The sequence below is a fragment of the Hypomesus nipponensis genome, chromosome 23 (genome assembly GCF_054491055.1).
Source record: "Hypomesus nipponensis isolate SF chromosome 23, ASM5449105v1, whole genome shotgun sequence".
NCBI classification, from domain to species: Eukaryota; Metazoa; Chordata; class Actinopteri; order Osmeriformes; family Osmeridae; genus Hypomesus; species Hypomesus nipponensis.
The window spans coordinates 11,486,701-11,504,386 of NC_140383.1; the positions used below are offsets into that span (position 1 = coordinate 11,486,701).

General features: G+C 41.9%; 1 protein-coding gene across 1 annotated transcript; it reads right to left on the reverse strand.

Moving 5' to 3' along the window:
- Positions 1 to 15,705: 15,705 nt before the first annotated feature.
- Positions 15,706 to 17,398, reverse strand: LOC146234230 (gap junction alpha-8 protein-like). The gene has a single exon (XM_084688692.1). The coding sequence runs from the start codon at positions 17,387 to 17,389 to the stop codon at positions 16,118 to 16,120; it is 1,272 nt and encodes a 423-aa protein (XP_084544818.1). The 5' UTR covers positions 17,390 to 17,398; the 3' UTR covers positions 15,706 to 16,117.
- Between the last annotated feature and the right edge of the window lie 288 nt (positions 17,399 to 17,686).

Consider the following 17,686-nt stretch of genomic DNA (forward strand, 5'->3'; position numbering starts at 1 on the left):
AACATATTACGTTGCTCTGATTGGTTGTAAGTCTATCCAATTGAGCGAAGAGGCATTTGTTTTAAGAGTTCGGTTGAAACACGCCCCATACTCACAGCCCAACGGAGAGTTATCAGACTCATATTCTGACTAGAATTATGAGTATGACAACGTCAGGCCAAAGGCTAATAAGAGTAGACTAACTTTGTATGCCAACGAACCCCAATAACTAGAACTAATTTGACAGACAATAAACCAACGGTCTTCTGGTTATGATACACGTGCTCTCTAGCTAGGTACAGTTAAAGTGTTGCTTAGCTCTATGTTAGATAATAGCTAGACCTACAGTCTAGCTGTAACTGCATTTAGAATCTAACAAGCTATAATCTTACGATACATTTGATCTAAAACTGGCTATATGAAATACTACTAATAACAACAACTACTAATAATTGACACGTGGTGGTTGAAATATGAAAAAATGCAGGATTTTCATCAATTTACCAGCTGACTTGCTTCGGAGACACTGAAAATGAATGGCGTTCAACGATGGAAAAGACAATGTTTGGAACTATAGGTCGCGCGAGACACGCTTTACTTCCGCATTCCTCGATAACAATGGGAGTCTATGGAAGTGTTGCAACTCTCTTTTTCTATGGCTCTGATTAGGCTTACTTGAGGACTAAACTGAAAATTTTAAAAATTACAATTTGGGCGAGTATCCTCGTAAGCAGTCTTTAATGAGTTTCAAATAGGTGGTGGGCCGAGCCCGCGAATCTGCTTTAGTTCTTTTAATAACTTGATGGCCTTTGCCAATGCCAAAACACCCCACAAACCTCAAGAGTCATCAGAAGATGCGGGGTGTGTGGGTCTGCTGCAGTCTGCCGCTGGGACGGTTGCGCAAGGCAATTGTGAGACTGACCGCCTGTGAGTGCTTTGGGACGCAAGGGATCTCACGGCAGCACCTGTTGCTCGTTGAGGACAGTACTGCAAAACGACTCAGTGCTTTCACTTCAGAGTCTCCAACACACCAGCAAGTCTCCAACAACACCGGAAAAATTCGCTAAATTTGTCGCTAGTTGCTTTTGACAATGAAAGTCGCCAGATCCAGCGAGAAAGTCGCTAAATTGGAAACACTGGTTGGATAGGACAACTTTAAGTATAACTAGTCTGGTCATTTCATTCTCAGTATCGTGTCAGTATTTACTGTTTGAAAAAAAACATCGCCACAATAATGGCTAAACAAGTGACCTGCCCCGGACGTTTTTAGCCTGTCGTCTGGTAGGCTACATTTGCCCTGTCATTCTGCCTCAGTGTGTACCGAATTCTGCTTAGATTCATTTTTTTCCTTCTGCCTGTTCTGTTTTGTGCTTGTAATAAGTGTGCGCTCTGCGCTTGTATCATCTACCCCAGTCACCACTGAGTACCCTATTTGTTCCACTATGCTGGTTTGTCCAGCCTTTATTGAGCTCTGTTGGTTGAACATGATGTTTAGATAGTGTTTTGTTGTTGCCTTTGCTGAATATTGCAAAGTAATGGTGTCACTGTTTTTGCAGTTGGTCTATTTTTTTTTTTTACTCTCTAACACGGTGTCGTAACTGGGTGCAAGCGTACGACTGTCGTATCATCGGACGCTCTCTGTCTACACTGTATCCATCAAATTCACTTCTGTTACGTAAACTAACCACATGTGCTAGACTGCAGAGCAAGTCTTTTTGTTATTTATAACAAAATCTAAACAAAATCAAAAGATCAAATAATTAACTTTCAATAAAAAAATAATAATTGCCTATTAAATGATACATTTTTTTGTGTATAGCCTGTCAGATTTAATTGAAGAAATTATTCACTATAGCCTCACGCATAGTGTAGCCATTGTTTTCCACTTCTGCATCCTCTTCAAATTCTTCATGCCATGCTGCTCCTCCTCCTCATCGTACAGTGAAGTTCTTTGAAAGGTTGAACACCACCACACATGCTAAAATGATCTTGCATGCTCTGCCTGGATCTACACGGAGCTTAGCATGCAGGCAGTGGAAGTGGCGTTTCAACTGTCCGTTGACCCTCTCAATAATGGCCCGTGTCTTCCACAGACAAAAGTTGTAGTTCTCCTGTGTGGGAGATAGCCTGGCTACCAGCCCAACTTCTCCCCGCCCACAAAAAAATTTGGTCGGGAAGTTGGATCTGGAGGGTTTCGTATTGGGAACAACTACATAAAACCAGGATCTGGACGGACCAATGAAATTGCCAGGGCGGGCTTTATACGATGATGGACAGATGATCAACAGTAACGTAATCAACAACGTCACGAAAGAGCCTTTGGGTTGAATTTGTTTTCAAGAAACAACATATTACGTTGCTCTGATTGGTTGTAAGTCTATCCAATTGAGCGAAGAGGCATTTGTTTTAAGAGTTCGGTTGAAACACGCCCCATACTCACAGCCCAACGGAGAGTTATCAGACTCATATTCTGACTAGAATTATGAGTATGACAACGTCAGGCCAAAGGCTAATAAGAGTAGACTAACTTTGTATGCCAACGAACCCCAATAACTAGAACTAATTTGACAGACAATAAACCAACGGTCTTCTGGTTATGATACACGTGCTCTCTAGCTAGGTACAGTTAAAGTGTTGCTTAGCTCTATGTTAGATAATAGCTAGACCTACAGTCTAGCTGTAACTGCATTTAGAATCTAACAAGCTATAATCTTACGATACATTTGATCTAAAACTGGCTATATGAAATACTACTAATAACAACAACTACTAATAATTGACACGTGGTGGTTGAAATATGAAAAAATGCAGGATTTTCATCAATTTACCAGCTGACTTGCTTCGGAGACACTGAAAATGAATGGCGTTCAACGATGGAAAAGACAATGTTTGGAACTATAGGTCGCGCGAGACACGCTTTACTTCCGCATTCCTCGATAACAATGGGAGTCTATGGAAGTGTTGCAACTCTCTTTTTCTATGGCTCTGATTAGGCTTACTTGAGGACTAAACTGAAAATTTTAAAAATTACAATTTGGGCGAGTATCCTCGTAAGCAGTCTTTAATGAGTTTCAAATAGGTGGTGGGCCGAGCCCGCGAATCTGCTTTAGTTCTTTTAATAACTTGATGGCCTTTGCCAATGCCAAAACACCCCACAAACCTCAAGAGTCATCAGAAGATGCGGGGTGTGTGGGTCTGCTGCAGTCTGCCGCTGGGACGGTTGCGCAAGGCAATTGTGAGACTGACCGCCTGTGAGTGCTTTGGGACGCAAGGGATCTCACGGCAGCACCTGTTGCTCGTTGAGGACAGTACTGCAAAACGACTCAGTGCTTTCACTTCAGAGTCTCCAACACACCAGCAAGTCTCCAACAACACCGGAAAAATTCGCTAAATTTGTCGCTAGTTGCTTTTGACAATGAAAGTCGCCAGATCCAGCGAGAAAGTCGCTAAATTGGAAACACTGGTTGGATAGGACAACTTTAAGTATAACTAGTCTGGTCATTTCATTCTCAGTATCGTGTCAGTATTTACTGTTTGAAAAAAAACATCGCCACAATAATGGCTAAACAAGTGACCTGCCCCGGACGTTTTTAGCCTGTCGTCTGGTAGGCTACATTTGCCCTGTCATTCTGCCTCAGTGTGTACCGAATTCTGCTTAGATTCATTTTTTTCCTTCTGCCTGTTCTGTTTTGTGCTTGTAATAAGTGTGCGCTCTGCGCTTGTATCATCTACCCCAGTCACCACTGAGTACCCTATTTGTTCCACTATGCTGGTTTGTCCAGCCTTTATTGAGCTCTGTTGGTTGAACATGATGTTTAGATAGTGTTTTGTTGTTGCCTTTGCTGAATATTGCAAAGTAATGGTGTCACTGTTTTTGCAGTTGGTCTATTTTTTTTTTTTACTCTCTAACACGGTGTCGTAACTGGGTGCAAGCGTACGACTGTCGTATCATCGGACGCTCTCTGTCTACACTGTATCCATCAAATTCACTTCTGTTACGTAAACTAACCACATGTGCTAGACTGCAGAGCTTTAAACGCGAGCAACAACAACAAATTGAAACAGGGCGTCCAACAAAAATGTCTGCCATTATTATAAGTCTTTTTTTTCTCAGAAAAATTGTAGGCCCATTCACTTTCGCACTGGCCCGCCCAAAATGCAATTTCTGCCTACGCCCCTGGTTCGAGCCCAGCGAGTGGCGAATGACGCCTTGTAGTGACGGAGCGTGGCCACGTCCGTTACATACTGTCAAATTTACAACAGGGTTCCCGGGGGGTCGTAAAAAGTCTTAAATTCTGAACTCTAAATTTAAGGCGAGTCTGACTGAGGCTAACGTCAAAACAGTGTAATGGGGATGCAGTCTCACTCAGATTGCCAGTTTTAACAAATCAGAAAAATTATCGGACCAGCTGGCTAAAAGCTGAATTCCTATATCTCTTGAAAGCTGCCCTGCTCGACTTTTTAGATGTAGAATTGACTGTAAAACTGTAAAATTATGAACTTTCGTGACCCGAATCCAAATTCTGATCCGACAGATCAATGGGTAATCGCTTTCTCTCTTACAGGCTGTCCTGCTCAACCTTTTTGGTCTTTTTAAATCTAACTATTTGTATTATCCGTGTGGTCCTTTTGCCATTTAAAATGCTATCCTTTCCCGGTCTTCTGCAGCCACATTGCGCGCGCATCCCGAATGTTTACAAACAAATAATTGGTCTATTGGTGTTGGTACGTACGCGGTGATATAACTACAAATCCTGTGATAACTGCAATACCTGCATGCAAAATACGTCTGTGCTTCCTCAGAGTTTGTTAAAATTCAGCTTCGTGTGGAAAATGGGAAAGTTTACTTTCAACGAGATATGAGTTGCGTTCGACATGCAGAGCTGCAGCCGGCTGCAGACGACGCCGGCGCTGCATGAAGTCGAACGCACCTATGGCTACATCAGAACGATTTCGGCTGTTGGTTACAAGCAGTAGCCTACCCAGCTCCAGGTACGAGGCTTGCTGCAAACTTTATGCAAAAGGGCCAAACTTGATGAATGAAAATTCTAGAATGTTCACCAAAAAAGGTTCATTGGTCAGATCCTGGGAAAATATGGGAAAACCATTGGTACACTATATCTGCACAAAGTAAAATGTAATGACTCATGCCAAATACTGTTTCTCTTTATCTCAAAGGCATTGCGTCAGGGAAGCCAGTTTAGCCTCAAGTCATTGGTTCCCTTGTAAGCTAAATAGCTCCTGTATCAATAAAATATAAATTGATAGTGAGATGTGCTGAAGATTTTGTTGAATTATGTACACAGCAGAGTAGAAGAACTATTTTTAACCGGTGTTCCTCCAGTACTTACTGCATCAGGAGGACTTGGACCTTTTGTTCCTCCACAACATCCTCTTCAAATTCCTACAACAAAATAGCAACATTGGTCTCAATCTCAAGGCACTTTTCACTCAGTGGCGAGTAAGATCATTGGCAGAGGTATAAGGAGATGGAAGTGTGGCGATATTTACCTCCTCAAAAGGGGGTGAAGGAGGAGAGGCATGAGGGGAACGAGGCGGAGGGTCAGTGAAGGTGGACTCGGTGTTGGAGCATGACCAACTTGTTGTCCTAGTCTCATACTTGTTGTCCCACTCAAAGGTGGTCTTCATATGTTTAGTAGACCATTAAACATTGACTACTGTCAACCAAATGTGATCTTTAAACAAACAAAGTGTTGTGCACCTGTTCATCCTGAAAATACACTAACTCCTTCCGTGTATTTATACGGTGGGACATGACATTGCTTATCTGGCTACCACAAAGAAGCTAGGGAAGACAAAACAGACCTCGTCATTCATAATTAACTGATATACAGTCTGAGTGTAAAGCTGAAAACCCAGAAGTTGCGTTTGTTGGCTTGTGATCATAAGGTGCTTGACTGACCTGAACCTCTGTAACCTCCAGTGCAATAGTGGAAACAGCTACCAAACCCTAAGAAAGATACACAGGAATACATTTGGTTTCATCCAGGAACAGTGGGATCAACCAGATTATCTGGTGATTGGCCTGTTCTGTCCTCAGTATTTTCTCACCTCTGGGTTCAGGAGGTCAATGTGGAGAAGTTCCCTCCACCACAGCTGGGTCCGGTTGTCCATTACGATGCGGATTAGCTGCACGACCTCCTCCAGGGTCTGTAAAGAGAAAAATACCTTGGTATGAATGCAATATGTTGGGGATTGAAGTTCATTCTCCCAATGCTAAGCCAAACATACCAATAGACCTCGAGGACATTGTTTGTTCCAAGGTTGACATTAGAGCTTGTAACTTGCAGACAGGGTTGACTCATTACATGTGTGTTTCCACACCACCACTACTGTAGGGTAAGTGTGTGTATGTGGTGTTTGATACAGAATCAGAAAAGTCCAAGATATAGAGATGTCTGAGTCACCTGCAGTCGTCCAGCAGAGCGCCTGGCACAATTAAAATCTGAGGCATTCCACAGATCCACCAGGGGTCGGTCTTCCTCAAAGACTTACTCCTCCGTGTGGAAACTCAGGTTCTTCCTCACTCAGGGACTCCTTCTTCTCAGTATCAGGCTTAGGTAGCAAGAAAGGCTGCACAACAAGAACCAGACAGTAACCCTGATTTTCTGTAATTTAACTGTCGATTTTTCTTCTCATTGTACTTCCCATGGCAGACAAAGAAGTACAGACACTAAGAGTGTGGGTTTCCCATTCAGTTTACTGATGATATAAGGTTACCTGTCCTCTGGAAAGGGTCGGGTCCATCAATGTCATTTTCCCAACCAGGGTAAGGTAGATTTTGGGATGCTGTTTTGGCCATACAGGGGCCATGATGAAAGTCTGGCAGGGAAGACATGGAGACATAATCAAGAACATCATCTGCATTGAGGGTGACTAGTAGAAAAGCCAGTGTTTTTTTTCTTCAAACAGTAGATAGTGGATGAAGAACATGTGAATAGTTACCTGTGTCCACAGTTGTGAAGCCACTCAGTAGCAGTTTCCCAGCATGTGTCAGTTGGAGAACATGCGTGGATAAAGAAACCTTCATGGCACAGAGGAAAATGATAGAACCTTAGGACTTCTATTTAAAATATATATTTGTAGAGAGTAGATATTGTCAGTGTTTTCAGATCATTTACTGGCTAATTTTCTCCATGTTCTTAGTGATTTGTTGATGTACCCGTCTCAAACTCTTAACCCCAAGACAGACTTACAGGACGCCACACAGGCATGTAAAGGACCAGAGGTCGGGAGCAGCAGTTCCTCATCATCCTCCATGACCTGAGTAGGAAGAGTACAGTAGTAGAGGAGGTTTAGAAGCATTATATAAATCAAATAGGTATACACTATAACTAGTAATAGGATATGATCTAGTAGGTTGTGTTCAGTGGTGGCTGGTGAAAATAATTCTAGGTGGGGCTTTGAAATATTCAATTAATTCAGTAACCTAATACAATTGAAAACAAACAGGACACAGGATCCAAGTGCTCTGTGAAATAGTAATTATTTAATTAATGCACACACACAGCTATATAACTAGCTGTGTTAAGTAAATTAATTAAATAATTTGTGGACAATACATATTATTATTACACTCAGTTCAAGGCTCCGCAAAATGTATTGCATAGCGATATTAACTCTGCCTAGCATGGCTAGCTTGAATGTATTATCGACGTGTGCTTTTGTTCACTCATGTATTTTTTTATCTTCTCAGATACATGTTTCATGTCATTATAAGGTTAGTTAACTCCTTACAAGGTTCGTTAATAACTCTTAAGTAACGAAAGTTAGAACTCCTGTAACAGTGCATGCTGTAGGCTATCTGTTCCGAATGTTTTAAAAAGCAAGCACGGGAAGCAAAATAAGGCATTGACATGACTGCATCCAACTGGCAAGACCTTTCTGTTAGCTACTAACTGTGGGAGAAACCGCTCGTGTATGATTTTCCTTTTCGCTCGTTGAGTTATTTTTGTCAGGTTGATCTGGGTCAAGCCGTTTAATTTCTATTTTTTCCACTTAAGTTCTTCTCTCAAAAGGATTTAGGAGAAGATATCTGACAGAATTTGAGAACGGCTGGTGTGGTGCCTTGAGTCATCATTTTCAAAAACATAACATACGCCCTACAGTTGCACAATCAAAGTAGGCTGGCCGATTATTTCAGCGCCCTTTAGGACGCTGATTGGCTAAATATGTTGCTATGGTATCGACCAATTTTCACCCTATGTCAGAGGGACATCACACAGGTTCAACTGCGCAAGTCGGTTGCAAAAAACGAACGTCTCCCGGGTATAATACACTTGGAGTGTCGATCAGGTCATCATATATCTCTGGCCACTGGATTTCAGTGCTCAACATTAACTTTTTGTGGCACTTGTCCTTTGGACAAGTACATTTACGTTTCATTTGTCCATGCACAAAAGTCACTTGACCCCGATACCTTTAAATAGCCTGACCAAGTGATGAGGCAAAAATAGCCTGGCTAACGGAGATCGCTTTCTCAGGCAAATGACGAATGAAACAGGCTCGGTTAAAGAAATCCGAGATGTTGGCCATCTTTAGCAGGCTCGTATCTACAAATGGCAGTCCTCTCTAACGTTTTTGGTATAGAATGGAGTGAACGGGCAAAAACTAGGCTGGCTCGGGCAAAACTAGCCTGGCTAACGGAGGTTGCTTTCTCAGGTAAATTATGAATGAAACTAGCCTGGTCCTAACCAGACCCTCGTACATTTCATTTGTACAGAGGGTCTGGGATCGCTGCACTGACAAGCGTTAAATTCCTTGAAGGCGGGTACTCTGTTGAAGAAAAAAATTATTGGATCTGCCCAGAGCCACGCTTATCTGCCATAACCAATCACTAGCGTTCGCCTTAGCCAACTCCTTCACCATTACTGTAACGGAACTAGATGCCGTAGCTAGAAAATCAAACTTTTCCCGAACCCCGTAGGGTGGAGGGCCAAGACATCATGGCCACCAACATACTCAATAAGGAATGTTCTTGCTCCGGCTATAACTTATGGATATTCGGCAGCTTTGCCCCAACCGCAGAATAGCTTCGCTCGCATCTTTCTCCGCCGCCATTACTGAACTACATCTCAAACTAGAGAGGGTACAATTTCTGGGGAAATTGTAGGGTGTGCTTGCTTACTTGCGTTGGTTGCAGGGTTCCGTATTTAAATTACATTTCTGTATATTTTATATTAAAATGCATAGCCTACTTATTATTTATAAAGATTACATAGATTTAAAAGCGTATTTTTTTCTGCTCATTTACAACTCAAAATACTAAGAGTAGAATGAAATAGTTGTCGTCTCATTTCCCCTGCAAGAGGGAATGGTGATCAGCAAATTCATAGTTGAATCAAAACGAATACACTTGGCAGACCGGTGTAAAAATTGACCAAATCTCTATGACTTAAATGTCATTGTAAGTTTTTCCCTTCTCGTGATATTTTCAGGCATTTAGCCTACTCGTATTGCATTCATTAATAAAGAACCCCCTTTATTTTATTTTAAATTTATTTTAACAACGACGTTACCAGCAGTAGCTATTTCAGATGGAATCGCGATTCAAATAGTATCATCTGCTAACTGAAAGTATGCCCCCAAAAATGTAATTGAGCTTGACATTTATTTAAGGGAAAATCACTCATTCATAAGAATGTCAGTGGTAGCGATCATTGTCAGTAACAAGGCAAAATGCGATATAGCCCTGCTGTGTGGAGAAGAAGCCCCGGTAAATTGTAGGCTACAACTACTACTAGACTGTCTTGGTAGTGATTGCGTTGGTTGAATTCGATTTAACGTTACTTCCGTTGTACGGTCTAGGCTGAAATGAATTATTTTCAATCACAGATTGAAGTTTAGGCTGTGGCAATGGAGTTCAGGTTAGTAGTCACTAGTCAGATAGTTTCACTTATTGAAAGTAGGGATGGAGATTTGAACTGATTTCACTATTCGAATAGTATCCGAAATTATTTTCGAATATCCGGATAATCTATTTTATTAATGTGGTTCCGTTATGTAATTAGCCTGACGTGACGCAAAGCATACAAAAAACACATGAACCACCACACATTCTGGCAATAATTGGGACTGTTAAACTATTAGATTAAATAAGGGTTCAATAAAGAAAACAAATGAAAGATCAATTTATTAACATGACGAAAAGACAATGAACTTGAAAAAACGTTGCGTCTTCAGACATAGGCTCTTAATTTGGCGGAAAAGCGATTAGCCTATCATTATGTGAAATAAAAAGTAGGCTACATTGGACTAAATTAAACACATTGGGTAGGCTATCCTCCATAAAAACGAAAGACACACGGAGAAATATTGCATATTAACTTGGATATTAACTTGGAACCGGAATCCTATAGGATACGGTGCGCCACCACACATTGCTAACATAAACAGCCGATTACGCTAGCTCTACATGGCTACTGGTAAGAAAATAAATAAGCCACAACTGCATTAGCCATACGCATTTTTATTCAGGAGCATTAGCATGTAAACATGCTCAGGGGAGAGGCTAGTACGGAGTCGATTTACGAGCAGGCCGGCGTAGAAAAGACTGCAGGAACTGAGGTTGTTGCGTGGTACTGCTTAGCCAGGACACTATGCTTCTTGTAGCGCCAAATGAAATAAAAGGAGACTCGCAGCAGAACGCAGGCGTAGCCTACCTTTTTTGATGGTTTTCATCATTTTCTAACGTCACAACTATTAGAATTCACAACATGACACGACGGTTTTTCAATAAAACCTTTTTTTTTTATCAAACTACGCTCTAAAGTATTCGAAAAAAGTATTTGAATACTAACTTACTTTAGGATATCCGGATATTCGATTAACCACGCCCATCCCTAATTGAAAGACTTTTGATTTAAGTAAGGGTAGTGCCGAACATGTGCCGCCGTTTGACTTCCTACGTAGGCTACTGTAAACAGCTGTGATGTTTTTTTTAGCTACTAGACTGAGCTACAGTACAGCGTTGCAGTGAGCTACACTGGTTTGAAACCACAGGTAATGATAATTTCACCAACAAATCGTTTCCTTGTAATCTAATGTAATAATAAATCCTACAACAAAAATGTATTTGTGAGGAATGTTTATTTTAACGATTGAAAACAGATGCATCATAGATCGCTGTAGTATGTGTTGCCCGGGCAACAGAGGCTAATGTCACGATGCTAATGCTTCAGTGAAATAGTGGACAACTGTTTTGGAAAGTAGATGTAACTACTCCCTTACATCAGCTTATATTGTACATTAAACTTCACAATTGTGTTTCATATCACAAAGTAAAATGAGTAAATAGTTATCACCCTGGCCTCTTTGCTTGTGGCGTTTCTGCAGCTCCCTTGCGATATTTCGTGATGTTAGTGACGTCAGTAGCGTCAGTGACTGTGGCTAGCAAGTTAGCCACCGTTAGCTTTACTCTTGCCACAAAAACTTAATTAAAACCTAAACTGTGCAATGGAACATAAATCCCAATAGAACCAATGCAATCGTGACCAAGACGAACCTTTTGACATCGACGTTGTCTATATTGACTGAGCAATATAATAATAAATAAATAAATAAATAAAAATGTGAGATAACAATGGTTTGTGCTCGCCGAAGGCAAGCACACCCCAATTAGTGCACAACATTGGGCCTCATTCTTGAACATTTTCTTGAGTTTCTTCTGAATTGTTTCTTACGGGCTTCAGAGAAACAACTAGGAAAAAGACATCCGCCAAAATTACGAACGCTTGAAAATGTGTTCCGACGAAGCAGAAATTTTCTGAGCTGTGTTTCCCGGGAATAGTTTTCTTAAGTTGACAGCGCATCCTCGTGCTCCTGAATTTGCATACTTACACGCCCCGACAGCTCCTTATAAGGGCACGAAACAGCAGTGACGTGTGCAGTCAGAATTGACACAATTAGGAAAGCAGGAACGCAAGTTATTTCCAAGCGAAAAGCAACCGGTGCACCTGAACATCATACCAGTAAGATGAGCAGTGGAATTGTTCTCCACTGGATCTAACAGTGTGCACACTAAGCAAGGTTAATTAGTATAATTTTTTTAATCCGAAGAAGTCTGTTATGGCAAGCGGTTTTATCATTTAAACAATGAATTGTTGATATCCAGAATTCAAATTGTTCATATCCAGAATTGAATTCATTATATCCAAAATTCGAATTCTTAATATCCAAAATGCCAAAAATTGGTTAAATTATAAAACGGCGTGCCATAGTCTGTAGAGTTGATGCGAACGCAATCACCAACGATTTCTCATAACATTCTCATCAACACTTCAAACACGGAGAGTTTTCTTAAATGCAATTCCTTTGATCCTTGTGTTTTTTTAAGGAATCGCATTTTAGACAACTCTAGCCGATTTACGACTGCTATTTTGAGCTCTGAAAGTCTTCTAAATTTCAGAATAAATCCTAGATGAGAAAACTTTCATGAATGCCAAATGTTTTCCTAAATCCAATTCAGAAGAAATTCCTTTTTAAATTCCTCTTAACTGCGTTCGAGAATGAGGCCCATTAGCGTCATCGTTCTCAGCCACTCCCTCTGTTCGCTGATTGGACCAACAATTTTTTGTAGGTCAAATAAATCTGAGATGCTGGCTATCTTCAGCAGGCTTGTATCTACATTAGGCAGTCCTCCCTGACGTTTCTGGTGTAGAATGGAGTGAAATACAACATTGTGCAAACTTCCAGTGAGCGACCCGAGTCTGACTGAGGCTAACGTCAAAACAGACAGTGTAACGGGGACGCAGTCTCACTCAGATTGCCAGTTTTACACAAATCACAAAAATAATTGGACCAGCTGGCTAAAAGTAGAATTCCCATATCTCTTGAAAGCTGCCCTGCTCGACTTTTTAGGTGTGGAATTGACTGTAAAACTCCTGTAAGTTCCGGGAGTCTCCCGCATTTCAATAGCGGCTCCGGGACACCCGCAAATGCTATACAATCTCCCGGAATTCTGGGATTTTGTATTTAGAGCGAGCGCGAGACTGCAATGGCCATCAAAGTCACCTTATCAGACATGTGCAAGTGCCATGCCTGGACTAGGCTCATATTTTACTGGGAAATTCTTTTTTTTTTTTTTACTATTTGATATTATGTGATCTCCTTCATTTCAGGTACACTCTTGAATCATGGGAAGTATAAATATATCATATATACCTGTCCACCCACATACAGCAGATGTGATGTCACTGGGGTAAACATACATTTGGAAGTAATTAAAACACAGGGTTAACTTTGGGCTTTGCAGCTCAAAATACGCTCACCTGTCCGGGATGTAAAAAATGCTTATCACTAAAGAAGGAAAAGTAGCAGCATTAAAAACCACCACACACAACTTTACACAATGTTTGGAGGTTTTACTTTGTTGTAATGTTACTTAGCCTTGAGGGAGGCCTCTTGAAATCTTTGCAAAGGCCTGTGGTTGATTTGCAGTTGAAGGTTTTCTCTTGAAATGTCTGTAATGCCCTCTTTGGCCAACAGAGAGCAGATGGTTGCTATTGAGTGCTAAATTGAGTTGTGGTAGCCTGTGTGAGTGTGTGTCTATGCATTAGACAGAAACATTGACACACTACTTCTTGACCACGTGTGACCCTTTATTGCCTTGGTTCACTTTCCAATAGAAGATAGAAGATACTGTCACACAGCTAGGAGATAAAAACACTACGAGTTAGTAAAAAGGGTTCTTGTTCTTTCAAAGATTAATAAAATGATCTGACAAACAGATGAGAGGCAACTGTCTTTAAACAGGAGAAACATATAATACCGGCAACATGGATGTAACACATGAGAACCAGAAAATGTTTTTAATTTAGAAATATGTCACTTTGTTTGACATTTCCTCATAATAGGCTGTCCTGTGTCACAGCATGGGATTATTGGAGGCAAAGGAGTGGCTGGGGGTCACAAAGGTTCAAAGCTGCCTGTTTTGTCAGAATTGATCTAGTGCCCTTTGATCATACCCCCGAAACAACACTATGTGTTTGCGTGTCTGTACGTGTGTGTGAGAGAGAGAGTTCTTTGTATGTGTGTGTGTGTATGTTTGATAGTGAGTGTTGAGCAAACTGATTATTCACTATTCCCTTGAACTACCTGGAATTTAATATTTTGCTGCACCTGGCATGGCCCTGTAGGTAACGTACTCTTTGGAAAGAGGGTTTTTACTGCCTATGAATGTGGTGTGGGAGCATAAAGGCCATGAGTGATTAACTCAAAAAAGAAATGCAAATAAACATTACGTTTACATAGTTCCCAGAACAACAGACACTTTACTCATTACAGCTTAGTAACATTTGAGAATATACATTTACATATAAGGCACATTAATTACACTGGAAAGCAACACAGCAGCAAAGCTATTTGAATGAAGCAGAGAAGGTAAGGGTGTGAACTAAAGATGTGATCAACATAAGCTATAGTTAAGGCGTCGCGTTGTACAGTCAGTTATTGATTTGGTTATGATAACACTTGATATTTGTGCTTATTTTCAACCTTTCAATAAAGATAATCAAGCTTATTGAAAAAAGGGAAGGTATTGAAGAAAATCTGGCAAATTAAAGACCACAACCGTGGCGTGAACACAAGCTCAGGATATGAGAACTCTCCCAATGGAGTCAATGAAGCAGAGTGCTTGAAATGGGAATTAGCTTTTTTACGATGCTGCTTTTTAATCTGGAAGGTTTGCTTATTTAAGTGGATCAAAATTCACATTCAATATAGCTAATCTGATTTCACTAGACATAGTCAAATAACTAAAAATAACCTTTTATGGCATTATGTACATTATTAGACACCAAATAGGACTTTATGTACAAAAGTTTTGCCCTTAATTGTTTGTCTCTCTGAATTTTCTGTAAACATGTCCCTGGTATTTCATATTGGTAAGGGGTTATAATGTCTACTGTGGTCAGATAGAATCAAGTACAGGGATTTTTCACAGCAATGTCAAGGATGCTTGTTTTCATTGATGAGAGCGGTTTCTTTTTTATTGTCCCTGCTTCAACAATACTTTGTGCTGATGGTGCGTGATCTTTATCGTCCGGACGCCTGTTTGTACAGCACGAAAAGAGCGGATTTGGCCTGAGGTCACTACTATGGTCAGTCTGTGATCAGGCAAAATGAGCAGTCCTCTCTTTTTTTTAAAGACAACAGTCATTATCACAGTACACAGTTTTGCACACAAGGCCACAAAACACAAGCTATCCAAAATAAAATAAGATGTAGAATAATCACATTGAAAAGAGACATTCAACATGTGGTCTATATGTTTTTTCTTCTCTTCTCATCATTGGCTGTTCTGACCTTTCCTATGAACATCAACAGAGAGAGAGATATTCTTTGTCTCTAGAAAAACGTTGAGTTGTATTCCAGTGGAAGTGGATGCCAAAATAACCCTGCACAGAGTCTGGATGTGCAAAAGGTACCCTCTTTTTTCTCAGTTTAAAATCTGACTTGTCTTGTCTAAGAGCTACAAAGCTGTACCCTTATTGGCATATGGTGTTTCTGTACAAGGACTTGGTGTGCAGCTGCCCTAACTACAGCACCATGAGGCCTCCTGCAGCAGTATGTCACTGTAGGCGAGTGGGAGAGCCTAACTACAGTCAGATTACTGGTTTGCAGACACACAAGAATATGACCTCTCTTTTCCCTGCCTGCTCACACCCCCATGGAAATGTAAAAATTAGTAATCCTTCAATGTATATTGTTAAACTCTTCTGATAGAAAAAGATGTTTCTAAAAATGTAACATGGATTTTCAACAAGTAAAAACTGCTCCTCTGTATTTTTCCTCAGCACATTTTAGTCCCATTTAAGAACACGCTTCATAAAAATATCTATCCCCCTGTCGTTTACTGCTACTTTATCATATTTAACTTATCTTGCAAACACTCATGTAACTTTTTTTTTGCCTTCTTGAATTATACTATATTTGTCCTAATAGTAAAAATAACTGTTTCAATACATCCCTGTTGATATTGTTTGTTTTCATTGGTGAATGTCTTGCTGGTTTTAGAGTGTCATTTTGAGTTAGATTTGTGTTTGCTCCCTTGCATTCAATGTAAGCTAATGTAAGTAAAAGAGTGTATGTGTTCGTGTGTGTGTTTTCCCTCACAGGTTCATACAGTGAGATCGTCTGACCGTGCCCTGCTGCTGGCCTTACTCAACCTGCTCAGTGGTCTCGTATCTTCTATCGTATCTGCCGCCTCCATCCCCACCTCTGCAGGTGGCCCACCCTCCCCGTCAACCTCCTCCTCCACCTCCTCCTCCTCATCCACCACCTCCTCCACCCTCTCCTCTGACTCCTCCCTCGCCTGCACCTCTTCCTCGGGCTCCTCCGGATGTAGTGTCACCCCTGCTGTCTCAGTGGTCTGGGCATAGGAAGGAAGAGTCTCATCATACACCTTAGAGATTTCTTCCATGGGCAAGACCTCCTCCGGTTTTTCCTCCAGACTCTGGAAGGGTGGTGCCAGCCTCCCAGCCTCCATGCCCACCTCTGTCAGAGGGTACAGGTGTGTGACAGGGGGTGCCTTCTCCTCCTCGAGCAGCCGGTAGCCCTTGGCCCTCTGCAGAGAAGGCACGGTCAGGGGGGGCAGACTCTTCCCTGGGAGGGGCAGGGGGGATGAGCCCTCACCCTGGGCTGGGGCGGGGACTGGTTTCCTGAAGACAAAGCGTATTTTCTTCAAGCCCAAGTGACTGATCTCCACGAAATTGAGGAAGAGCGAGACGCAGGCCACGGCCAGCATGAAAATGATGAAGACGGTCTTCTCTGTGGGGCGAGACACAAAGCAGTCCACCGTGTTTGGGCAGGGCCAGCGGCTGCACTTGTACAGTGGCAGGATGCGGAAGCCATAGAGGAAGTACTGGCCCACAACGAATCCCACCTCAAACAGAGTTTTGAAGATGATGTGGCAGATGTAGGTCCTCAGCAGTGTGCCCTCCAAGCGGAACTTCTTACTGCCCTTGGTGCTCGTCTCCTTGGTGGTGCGGACGCTTCCCTGGTCGGGTGCCAGCGGCAACCGCTCCTCGCTTAGCTCCTGCTGACGGCTAAGCTCCGCCTCCTCGCGCTCTTTGCGCTTTTCCTCCATGTGAACGTGATGTACAGCGTGGCCCACGTAGACCAGAGACGGCGTGGAGACAAAGATGATCTGGAGGACCCACAGACGGATGTGGGAGATAGGGAAGGCCTCATCATAACACACATTCTCACAACCAGGCTGCTGCGTGTTGCAGACGTAATCGCTCTGCTCGTCGCCCCACACAAACTCGGCCGCCGTGCCGAGGATGAGGATGCGGAAGATGAAGAGGACCGTGAGCCACACCCGGCCGATCACCGTCGAGTGCTCATTCACTTCCTCTAAAATATTACCCAGAAAGCTCCAGTCACCCATGATCGGTCCGTAGCACTGCAGAGTGAAGGGTGGGGTGGAAAGGAATAGGATGAAAGAAGAGAAATAAATGGAGAGAGAGAGAGGGATGTTTAAAATTGAGATGGAAAACGGTCAAACTTCTCAATCTTTGTCTCTAATAACAGTTCCATCTGAACCTTTACACATACTACTGTTCTACTGATAACCTGCGGCAAATAGAAACATGGCAAAATGGATACCAAACAGCCAGACATGGAGGGGAAGTCTGATACCTTTCCACATGACACGTAGAAACGTGAACAAAACTGTTTAAAAGTT